Source organism: Pan troglodytes, chromosome 1, assembly GCF_028858775.2.
Source record: "Pan troglodytes isolate AG18354 chromosome 1, NHGRI_mPanTro3-v2.0_pri, whole genome shotgun sequence".
Lineage (NCBI taxonomy): Eukaryota > Metazoa > Chordata > Mammalia > Primates > Hominidae > Pan > Pan troglodytes.
This window is the reverse complement of record NC_072398.2, coordinates 164,310,426-164,322,738: the sequence shown is the minus strand read 5'-3', so window position 1 is coordinate 164,322,738 and position 12,313 is coordinate 164,310,426. Positions and strand designations below refer to the sequence as shown.

General features: G+C 37.1%; 1 protein-coding gene across 35 annotated transcripts in view; it reads left to right on the top strand.

Annotated features, from left to right (window-relative positions):
- The window catches only part of SGIP1 (SH3GL interacting endocytic adaptor 1), a 222,914-nt gene that overhangs the window by 134,092 nt on the left and 76,509 nt on the right, over positions 1-12,313 (top strand). For 18 of the 35 annotated variants that reach the window (XM_063800863.1, XM_063800851.1, XM_063800845.1 and 15 more), the window contains 4 exons: positions 5,991-6,002; positions 9,458-9,482; positions 10,407-10,458; positions 11,744-11,829. In XM_063800863.1, coding sequence (XP_063656933.1) covers positions 5,991-6,002; positions 9,458-9,482; positions 10,407-10,458; positions 11,744-11,829 — 175 coding nt within the window. The remainder of the gene's footprint in view (positions 1-5,990; positions 6,003-9,457; positions 9,483-10,406; positions 10,459-11,743; positions 11,830-12,313) is intronic. The other 17 variants (XM_054684016.2, XM_054684015.2, XM_003308176.6 and 14 more) reach the window with 1 other exon arrangement.

The window sequence follows — 12,313 nt, the reverse complement described above, 5'->3', positions numbered from 1 at the left end:
CAAAAATAAAATAAGCAGCTACAATTACGATTATAACTAAGCTAAATGGCCTGCTTCTGAGTAATTCAGAGTCAACTATGCATCGCCTGTTCTGTGGCAGCAAAATATTACTGGTGCTCTTTAACAGCCTTTCCTTACACTTTGCCAATTTCATTTATTCTTGTAGACCCTGAATATTTTCCTGAATTAACCAAATTTGGCCACCTCAAATATCCACAGGACTGTGTGGCCTGAAGTTTGCCTATGGTGCTTTAAAAATTCTCTCTTTTTCATTAATTTTTCTCCTGTTGTCCTTCACGGCAATTTTAACTACAAGAATATCCCCCCATCATTCCCTCACCTCATTTTTCTTTGGAAATGTCCATCTTGATTCCTCAGCCTGGTCATTTTGATGATACCTTGGTTACTAGCAGGTTCTTTGTTTCTCTTCCCAAATGAAGTTTTAGAAGATCATCTCAAATATGTCTGATTGAATATAGTAGACAGTCTCCGTAATCTAACTTGTAATATGTAGTCGACCCAAGTTTAAATACAGATAAACACCTACAATAGTGTGGCAAATTAATGCTTGCCAAATAGTTTGTCTTCACCCTAAAGCATTTAAAAAACAAATAGGAATCCTTGTAGGAATCTTAGTAATAAATGTAGTGATCATATATTCTAATCCTTTCCTAGAAAATTCTCTAACATTAATCACTCAATTTGCTAAAACGAGACTACAGAAAAATCGTATTTGTTTAGTGCTTTGTAGTTTATTGCCCATTTTCATCTTTGTTTCCTCATAGCACTAAATTTAGCAAATTAGGATGTCACAAAACTTCAAAATCTGGGTCATTTAATGAATGTGACAAGGGGGATAGACTGGTTAGTTGGAAATGATAAACATATTAAAACACTTTATTCACATTGACTAAGACTAAGGTATCATAGTTAACTGAATTTAAATTAATTCTGTTAAGCAAAAGGTAATAGAACTGCCGTGTCATAGAAGAACAGTGTGAAGGCTGAGGACATAGGCTGCAGTGTTTTCTTTTAGGTAGACATATTCATTTTGAAAATTATATAAATTTTAGAAATATACCACATTCTAGATCTTCATTCCAGTGACAAAAATCATAGATTAGCAGTGTTTATCCACTTTGAAAATAGTTTCAACATATAAAATAAGAGTTATCTCTAAGTTGAACACCAAAATAAAAGTAGAAGGGAAAATAAAATGTTTTCCGCATTGAAAGACCAACAGAAATCTAGGTATTGAACACAGTATTTAATTAGAAATGAAGGAAATTTGTTCAGAAAACAAGTAGAGACCATTTGCAAAGTCTCTGAGTAATCAGACATAGAAATATAGCAATAATAACAGCAGATAGAATTTACTGAGAGCTTATTATGTATGATACAAATGGCTGCAATCAGAGATGAATTAATCTCCTGCAGATTCTGAACAAATGAATAGGTGTTTTGTTTGGTTGTGCAGTTAAAAACGATTTTAGCCCACATTTCAAAACTAGAACATTTCAAATTAAAAAAAAAAAATCTGGATGCTCATCATCTCTCTGAAGACCTGGCAGGACTAAGCTCACATTCTCACATGGCGCACATGGGGTGCACTGAACAGTGGCAAGTTTTCCAGAATCTCACAATGTGTATGTGCCTGACTCCCAGCACCCCCTCCCCATCCCCCACCCACTTTTTACTCCTGCAAGCATTAGGGTTTGCAACTCTGGACATAGATCTCTCCGCTTATAGAATATATCAAGACCAGATACTAAATCAGTTTTCTTCTGCCTTTGAAGAAAATTCTGTATATTGGTAAACAAAAAATAGAACACTAAAGGCTTTGACATTCTTGGGAAATGATGGGAGAAAGGGTAAAGTAAAATTGTGAACAGGAAAAGACCCTTCCCTCCTGGCTGATAATAATTTTTCTGTCCTTGTCCGGCATAGCCTAAGCCAGTTTTTGCTCTTCGGTGGTGGTAACTGACATATATAAAGCCCTTCCATTTGCTCCTGGAATTATTTTCCTTTTGAAGCTTTCAGATAGCTCTTAATTACAGACCTTGAGGCTTTCTGGGTCTGCACTTTGCACAGCTTCTAGCTGTGTCTTTTGGGTTCTGTTTAATCAGCCCGTGACTACATGAATTTGAACAGCTATTCCCTGCTGAAGGCATTTTGCAAATGGAGTTTCCAAAATGCTATATTACAAGGTTGTCTTTTACTAGAAAAAAAATTAAACCTTGAACTTGTGATTAAAATATAGGTTTATAACTCATTGGAAATTAAGATACGACTCAATTTGGGTGGATTAATATATTTGAAATTATTTTGAAAAAGTGTTCTGTATAACCTTAAATTAAAAGTAATAGCAAAAAACCGCAATTACTTTTGCACCTACTTTAATAATAAAGTGTCTTATATGTAAGGTTTTGCCTCTGAATGCTTGCAATCTAGACTCTATTTTTCATATTTCTCATAATTTCATCTTGGGCCACTTTTAGTCCTCTAATTGCTATATTTTAAAAGTGAATTGTTTGTCATGAAATTCCCATACTTCTTTCTACACAAAAGAACTTTTTAATCTGGTCACTAAAGAATAATAAAGTCTAAATTTTCATATAAAAAAGTATTTGAATTTTCCTCAAAGCACAGTATGGATTAGTCAATAAGATAATTTAAGCACAGAAATAGGTATTTATGTGGCCTTTTTTTTCTAATTTCATTTAAGGTGCATCCAGGCAGGTTTATAAGAAAGGTGGATTCAATAGGTAGCAGTATCTGGAAAATAAGGCAAATAATAAAGTCTATAATATTACAAGTAAATTGACTAGAATAATATGTCTAGTATCCTAGCTACTTATAAACTGGTCTGAAAAATAACCACTCCTGGACGTTAATCACAATGACTCTCTGCTTTTGGAGTCATTCAACAATGCCAAGCTCGGCATCATAGAAGGAATGAGAAAATGAGAAATCAGGGATCTGAATTCTATGTCTGGTTCTACCTGCCTACTAGCTGTATATCTCAGAGCCTCACCTTCCTCCCTATAGCATGTAGCCAGTTGAACTAGACATTCCTGGAGGCCTACCAGATGTAAAAACTACAAGTTTTTGCTTCCTATCTATGTTCTAGAAAGAACATCTTCTACATTTGAACAAACTCCTAGCTTTCTTTGTGTTTGTGCTCCTAGTTTTGGTTTTGGGAGGTAGCCTCTGGTGAATCCATGCATTAGCCCACATATTGAAAGGGAAACTGACCAACAGCTCTTTCCCTACTCACATGCTAGTCACTCGTGTTTATATCAGAAAGCTCCTAAAGAGGCAGAGCTATTAGAGATTGTTGGAATAAATTGATAGCAGCCATAATCAAGATTTGAAAAGCAAAAGAAAGAGGTCATACATCTGCTTGTTGTGCTTTTGTTGTTGTTGTTGTTGTTGTTGTTGCTGTTTATCATACTTTAAGTTCTGGGATACATGTGCACAACGTGCAGGTTTGTTACATATGTATACATGGTGCCATGTTGGTTGCTGCACCCATTAACTCATCATTTACATTAAGTATTTCTCCTAATTCTATCCCTCCCCCATCCACCACCCCACGACAGGTCCTGATGTGTGATGTTCCCCACCCTGTGTCCAAGCATTCTCATAGTTCAATTCCCACCTAAGAGTGAGAACATCTGGTGTTTGGTTTTCTGTCCTTGCGATAGTTTGCTCAGAATGATGGTTTCCAGCTTCATCCATGTCCCTGCAAAGGACATGAACCCATCCTTTTTATGGCTGCATAGTATTCCATGGTGTATATGTGCCACACTTTCTTAATCCAGTCTATCATTGATGGACATTTGGATTGGTTCCAAGTCTTTGCTATTGTGAATAGTGCCACAATAAACATACGTGTGCATGTGTCTTTATAGCAGCATGATTTATAATCCTTTGGGTATATACCCAGTAATGGGATCACTGGGTCAAATGATATTTCTAGTTATAGATCCTTGAGGAATCGCCACACTGCCTTCCACAATGGTTGAACTCATTTACACTCCCACCAACAGTGTAAAAACATTCCTATTTCTCCACATCCTCTCCAGCACCTGTTGTTTCCTGACTTTTAGTGATTGCCATTCTAACTGGTGTGAGATGATATATCATTGTGGTTTTGATTTGCATTTCTGTGATGACCAGTGATGATGAACATTTTTTCATGTGTCTATTGGCTGCATAAATGTCTTCTTTTGAGAAGTGTCTGTTCATATCCTTTGCCCACTTTTTGATGGGGTTGTTTGATTTTTTCTTGTAAATTTGTGTAAGTTCTTTGTAGATTCTGGATATTAGCCCTTTGTCAGATGAGTAGACTACAAAAATTTTCTCCCATTCTGTAGGTTGCCTGTTCACTCTGATGGTAGTTTCTTTTCCTGTGCAGAAGCTCTTTAGTTTAATTAGATCCCATTTGTCTATTTTGGCTTTTGTTGTCATTGCTTTTGGTGTTTTAGTCATGAAGTCCTTGCCCATGCCTCTGTCCCGAATGGTATTACCTAGGTTTTCATCTAGGGTTTTTATGGTTTTAGGTCTAACATGTAAGTCTTTAATCCATCTTGAATTAATTTTTGTATAAGGTGTAAGGAAGGGATCCAGTTTCAGCTTTCTACATATGGCTAGCCAGTTTTCCCAGCACTATTTATTAAATAGGGATTCCTTTCCCCATTGCTTGTTTTTGTCAGGTTTGTCAAAGATCAGATGGTTGTAGATGTGTATTGTTATTTCTGAGACCTCTGTTCTGTTCCATTGGTCTGTATCTCTGTTTAGGTACCAGCAGCATGCTGTTTTGGTTACTGTAGCCTTGTAGCATAGTTTGAAGTCAGGCAGTGTGATGCCTCCAGCTTTGTTCTTTTTGCTTATGATTGTCTTGGCAATGAGGGCTCTTTTTTGGTTCCATATGAACTTTAAAGTAGTTTTTTCCAGTTTTGTGAAGAAAGTCATTGGTAGCTTGATGGGAATGGCATTGAATCTATAAATTACCTTAGGTAGTATGGCCATTTTCACGATATTGATTCTTCCTATCCATGAGCATGGAATGTTCTTCCATTTGTTTGTGTCCTCTTTTATTTCATTGAGCAGTGGTTTGTAGTTCTTCTTGAAGAGGTCCTTCACATCCCTTGTAAGTTGAATTCTTAGGCATTTTATTCTCTTTGAAGCAATTGTGAATGGGAGTTCACTCATGATTTGGCTCTCTGTTTGTCTGTAATTTGTGTATAGGAATGCTCATGATTTTTGCACATTGATTTGTGTTTTCTAAGGTCATCTGGTCCACCAGGGTTCTGTTGCTGCTGGACAGTTTTCGTCATTCCCGACTACGTTTGTCAGGGGCTCCTCATCTTCCCCATCACATTCTCATCATTCGCATCACATTGGTAGAGGCTGCCCAGATCACTAGGCCAAGAACATTCAAAAAATCCTTATAAGCACACCTTCCATAGAACACCAAAGAAAAAATCCAGACAAGGAAAAGGGGTCTCTAAATCCTGCCTCTGATTTTTTGTAAGCTCTTTTTGTACCCTAACTATGTGGGAAATGCATTATTGTCTATATTTGCTAACATCCTGCTCTGTAGGGAAACAGTTTACTTCTCTATTCTCTAAGTACCCCCCACCCAAACTATCTGGAGAAAAACTTCTACGGCAAGACATTAAACATTGTCAGTAAAGTTTTCTTGTATGTTTCTGCCTTGTTCTTATGTACACATAACTAAAACTTACATACCCACATTAGCAAAGCTGTATCGTACAATGGATAGCCTCTCTTTAAGGTTCTCCAAAGCCTCCTATGGTTTAAATAAGCCCTAAACACTAGGACTGCCTGTCTTCCTTTGGCCTGATTCTCTGGAGTGTATGTTTGGTTAGCTGCTTATAAAGTCTTCTGTTACCCAAGACTGTTGACTGATCCATCATTCTCTGACTAGGTGTCTGTTCTCTCTTCCTTTTTGCTGATCACAGAGGCGCAGCCCGGTAAGAACTCTCAACATTTTTACCTTAAACATGTATAGAGAAAATTGCTGCCAAGGCAAGGTGGCCAGGTTGGTTTCCCATTAAATTTATGATAACCCAGTGTGAATGAGGCAGATGAAATAGGTTTACTGATTGAAAGCCTCTGACCCTCTTAAGTATCAAGGACATATTTTAGAATTGTCAGAGCACTTTCCCATAAGTAACTAAATTAATAGATGAGAATCCCAACTCCTAGTACTAAACTTGGAAAATATATGGAGTGTGTGTGTATATATGTGTGTGTGTGTGTATGTGTATATAAAAGGCCTAGAGATTCACCAGAAAGTACCATAGAAGTTGATAGCAACGAGATAATAAAGAATAATAAAATGAATAAGAATGTAAGGACATCATTTTTAAGCCATCATTGTTTGTAAGCCTGAATTCAAAATATGTTCCTGGACCATAACTTACAATGATCAGAATATACTGATACATCATTATAATTTCCATCTTGGGAGAGGGAGACACACTTTCAAGTCAATATTCCTAGGCTATCACATAATTCTAAATAAATTTCATCACAGAAGACAAACTTTGGGAGGGTAGATCAATATTAATTTGCATTGTTCAAAGTGAAAACTGTCGTTTTCCTCAAGTTGAAAAGTATCATAAATTTTTTTTTTTCCTGTGACGGATCTCGCTCTGTTGCCCAGGCTGGAGTGCAGTGGCGTGATCTCTGCTCACTGCAACCTCCGCCTCTCGAGTTCAAGCAATTCTCCTGCCTCAGCCTCCCGAGTGGCTAGGATTACAGGCGCCTGCCACCACGCCCAGCTAATTTTTGTATTTTTAGTAGAGACAGGGTTTTGCCATGTTAGCCAGGATGGTCTTAATCTCCTGACCTCATGATCCACCTGCCTCGACCTCCCAAAGTGCTGGGATTACAGGCTGAGCCACTGCGCCCAGCTGAAGAGTATCATGAATTTAAAGCAACAAAAAGAAGGGTCTTTGTTAGGTTTGAAATGATCCCCATTTACCTGGTCAGTCTCTTAAGAGAGGAAATGGAACTGAAAACAGCGCTCTCTGAAATATCCCTAGGCCTGTGCCAATCCAATTAGTCAATTATTATTTGATGCAAATACCCTGCCCCAGGTGACCAGTTGGTGGTTCTCTGCTAAACTACATAGCTAATGCCATTCAAAGACGGTATCTGCAGAGACTGCTAATCTACGGATGATTCCAACCCAGCTGTTAAGTGACATCACAGATTATGAAAAGAGTGAATTCAATCATTCAAAGTGAGGAAATTTATTCACAACATACATATAACAACAAACAAGCATTGAAAGGGGGAAAATACAGTCGCTTGACAAAGGGAGGTTTTTGAATCCAATGGGCTTTTTTCCTGAATGTGGTTTGTGTGGTCGACATCACCTCAGTCTTTTTCTAGATATGTCATGCTGCAACATTAAGGTCATCAGAGATCTGTATGCCCATCCAGCAGATAGCAGGACTTTCTTTTCTGTTGCTGCTGAGTTGCTGCTGATCTTTCAAACATTTGTTGCTTTCTAAATTGATACTAGCTTTGTTCTTCCTAATTTCTAAACAGCAGAGTTTTCTTGAATATTTCTGCCATGTTTTGGTTGCACTTAACTTGAGATTGCTCATTCATGAAGACTATTTAATAAAAATGTTACAGGGGTTTCTTCTTTAGTGCCTTTCAACTGTGAATATCCATTGAATGAATTGACACACCTGGGAATTGATGACTACAAAAGGAGCTCTGTACCTTTCTTGGTTTCATGGATATTAACATTTGAAGGAGTAGGACAGAGGGACAAAAAGGTCTTCAATACAACCTCTGGGACCTCCTGGGTTTTAGGCCTCACAGTACTAGGTGGGCTGTGTTCCCTCAATGCCATTTATTAATCTTGTGATTGACTGCTTGGAACTAAAGCCCCTCTATCTCTTCCTTCAGATCTTATTAATGAAATTCTATCTGAGGGTTCATAACCCAGAAAAACATCTGTTATCTAATTATTTCTGTTATCTAATCATTTCTGTCTACAGAGCCTTCTTTTCCAAAAGCGAACCTGTATCCAAACTTCCATAATGTCCTCAGCAGATTTACGTGGCCATATTTATTAGAAAGTATTTATAAATAATGTAGTAATTCTCTATATGACACACTTAGTAGGGAAAAACAGATCACATCATTAGACAAAAAGCCAGAAAATGTAGTTTGAGAGATTGAGAAAGCATCAAATGGATCCTTGTTCAGATTGAAACTGCTCCTCTAGCATAAATGGGTTCAAAATGAGACAGAAAATGCTTATATAGCCTTAGGAACGAGGGAAAGAAGCTTCTTATAGGTCAATTACAGAGGTGCTAAACCTTGTCCTAAGCTGTTAATGTTATACTTTGAGAGAAGAAAATGTATCTGTGACCACCAGATTGAGCCTTCACTAAAATTAAAAACTAGGAAAAAATGTGTTTGGTGGCCATCCAACAAATGTGTTCATGGTCTCAACTTTTGGAATGCTTTCTTATATGTACTTCAGCTTTCCCTGTCCTCAACTCTGCCCCTGTCATTCTCTTACTGCAGGCATCCCAAGCCATGCTGTACCCCACGATGCAACCATCCTGGTGGTCTAGTTTTCTGGTGGCATCCCACACTAAGAACTTTTCACAACTTCTGGTTTTTAATCAAAACTCTTAATCTAATCAATCCTTCTACTATCTAAATAAGTTTATGCTAAGGCATTATAAAAACTGGAGATGACCTGCTCAGATTATTCCTGCCAGGGCTATTTGTATTCCAATAATATCACAATGCCTTGAGCTAAAGACATTACTTCCAATTCATGAATTGATGGGCCTAGCGGCAGGCAAGTGAAATAAATTGGGAGGATGAGTGCATAGGTGGAATTCCCTGGCTTTCTGAATAAAACAGTTCATTCAATGGCAGATGGTTCAAGTTTCCCCTGCCTTTTACACTTGCTATCTATACCTTTTAAAATCACATTTGTAAACTGATGACTGTTTCCATTAGCAACCTGGGGACCACACCTGACAAGGAGCATGCACTACTCCTAAACACATTCTGTAATTTTTAAGCATCAAATATATGCTAAACTTCGATTTACTTTCTTATCTACTAGAGTTCAAGAGGTTTTTTTTTAATGGACTAATCAATATTTGAATTTAATTTACCAAATCTACCCAGGTAAGGGGTTTTTCTTGTTCAGAAGACTTACGATTTACCCTTCCTTCCTCTCTATAATCTTTGAGTGAAATAAAAAACTGATTTCTGTGTGTGTATCTACAATTTCCTACTTAAATGCGGTTCTGAGAAAAATTTCATTTCCCTATCTGCATTTATTTGAGTTCAGTTTAATTGCAATGACAGAAATAATACATATTGTACATAACATATATGTGGTCTTAAACCTTATAGTGTCTATTTCTAATTCTAGGGTGCAATTAAAAGGAACTTATCCAGTAAGTATATCTTAGCTACCAGAAATAGCGTATGATTTAAAAGAAAGAACAGTTCCTTGGATCTTGGAGTATATGTACATATGAATTATACATTCCTGGGCTTAATTTTTAAGACTTACAAATTTTTTACTTTTACAGCAAAGAATTCTTGTAATGATAGAGGGCACTTGTGGGTTCTGAGTGATTAATGTTTAAGTTCTGAAAATAAATATGTTTTTGGAAAGACATTGCTATTTTCTTTCTACATTTGTCAACTCTTGCTGTATTATTTAACTTTAGAAATGAATTTAATCAAGTGTGTATTTGTTGCTGGGGGTGGGAAGAACAGGCGGGCAGAAGGAACTGAAAGTAGAAGCAACTTACCCATTCTTATGTTATTTGATATGAAAATTTTAGTCAACCAAAGTGATATGATATAGGTTATAATACACATAGGGCACAATTTTCCTCTGCTGCATACAACACTTCCTAGGAAATTCTAAATTCATGTTTCATAGTTAAAGATACAACATTTTCTTGGCATTTCAAGAAAAGAACAGGCAGAGAATGCTGGATTCATGTTTTACACATATGGCCTGGCTTAGTATTCTCTTAATTGGAAAGCAGAACCAGTCAAGGCAGCAGACATTCCAAGAATGGTGTGCTCTTTCACTAAGTGCTGCACTATACAAATCTCCTATTTGATGGCTTGTCACGGAAGTTCCTTAGTTAATGAGGTTTTACAAATGCCAGAGAAAACACCACTACATATGCCTAATATATGGCTGTTGCATTGCCAGGGAAGAAGGTTTGTTTTGCAAAGTTTTCATACTGGGTTGCTTATTGATGGGACTTAAATCTCTAAGTGTTTCCAAACATAGGTTATAAGACATATCAGAGAATGGTAAAAATTTGTCTAAAAAGTTCCTTTGTCCTGTGCATCAGGTGAAGAAGTGGCAAGACCCAGGCGTTCCACACCAACTCCAGAACTTATAAGGTGAGTGTGAAAGACATTAGTTGTGTTTTATGCAAGGCATCATGAACTTTTAACAATTAAGCAAATCTCCTTTGAGCTAAACTCTCAGCTCCCATTAACAAAGGCTCTACCAAAACATGTCAGTCCATATGTCCATAGCATGGTCCAAATATGTTATTATTTTTCATAAGTGCAGCCCAAGGGAGACCTTTAGGGAAATATTCTGCCCTTATCTGAAGTAACTGTCTATCAGAATGTGCAGGCCCCTTCCTGATGGGACAGCTAAAGTTTCTCTCTAAAGAGGTCTTTTGGTGTCTGGAATGCCGATCTTCAATATCATTATATTACCCTACGAAAAGAAGCCTATTTAGTTGGATACCATCTCACGATACATTCCACCTGCCACACACCAAAGGAATCTTCCATTCTGTTTTTAGTTTTTGGCAAAGCATTGTATTTTACAGTGTATTCTGTGGGTTAGGTAAGTATTGTACAAAAGGCATTGTTTTATAAAAAGACTGCTATTTCTATTTTGAAACTGGATTATTTTCAATCTTTATCCTCCTCCAAACTCTCCCCTCTCCTCTTCACCCCTTGCCCGTTACCATACCACATAGACCTCAGTGGGATCAATGAGGGGAATCAGATTTGGAGAAGAAATGAAGATAATTATGCATCATTTTCTTAATAATCAGTCTGGAGTAATAATTAAGAGAAGGGACGCGAGTTTAACTTATTATCCTCCTGTTCCCCCTGATTTCTCAATACTTCTCTTTCTGAGATTTACTATCTTGGAGTATTAGGAGGTTACAACTAGTCTATTAGAGGATGAAACTTCTTGGTGGCTTTTTACTTAATATTGCTATGCTTGACTTTCACTAATTATAAATTGCATTAACTATAACAAAGAGATGTGGTGAAATCAAATATAAATTTTACTTGAGATCTTAGGGGAGAAAGGTGCTTTGCAATAAACTCAGCTCTAGTATTATCTCTTCTAGGTATAGAAAATCATGATGCTTTGAAAGAGTTATTCTCCTTCAACTTATTTCTATTGGGTGAGCACCTCAGCTCTCCATTGAGAACTAAGGATCTCACCTTCTACCAATTCTTTTGTCCCATAATACATCTGACATCCTTATAAAATACTTTCTAGCCCTAAAGGGGCTTGTATACACATGCATGCATGCACTGGTGCACACACACACTTGTTTCACTAAGAAAAATATGTGAAAGCTTGTATATCTTTTTGAGTATTAATTTTTGAGCCCTTTCCCTGTATTTTGCCTTAATGTGTGTGATTTAGCAAAAAGCCTCCAGATGACACTACAGCCCTTGCTCCTCTCTTTGGCCCACCACTAGAATCAGCTTTTGATGAACAGAAGACAGAAGGTAGGAAAAGAAACTCCATATATTATAGATTTGTTTTTTCTTTTATTAAAGTACAACTCTTCTAGATTAAATGTATGTATTTTGAGGTATATTTTTAATATATTATTATCGTGGGAAAGAAAAGTTTTGATCTAGGTGTGCTGTCAAGAACAGAAGTTTAGTTTGAAAATCTCTATTATTTTAGGATTTGAAACTTTACTTCCAGAAATATCTAATAGCTAAGAAGCTCATTCTTCAAAACAAGTCAGTAAAAATTACTGCAAGTCTACACAAATCCCGGTCATGGAGTAAACACTCTGGGAACCAGACCATCATCATTTGAGGTGTCAACAGAATCACAAATGGAGACAGACCTTCATACATCCGTCATTGTCGCTGTCGTTGGGGTCTGGCCTCCCTGACCATCTTTGCTCTTTCCCACCTCATAATGAAGGCATCAATTGGATTGCTCACAACAGTCATTGTTTGCTGGCTCAAGACCCAG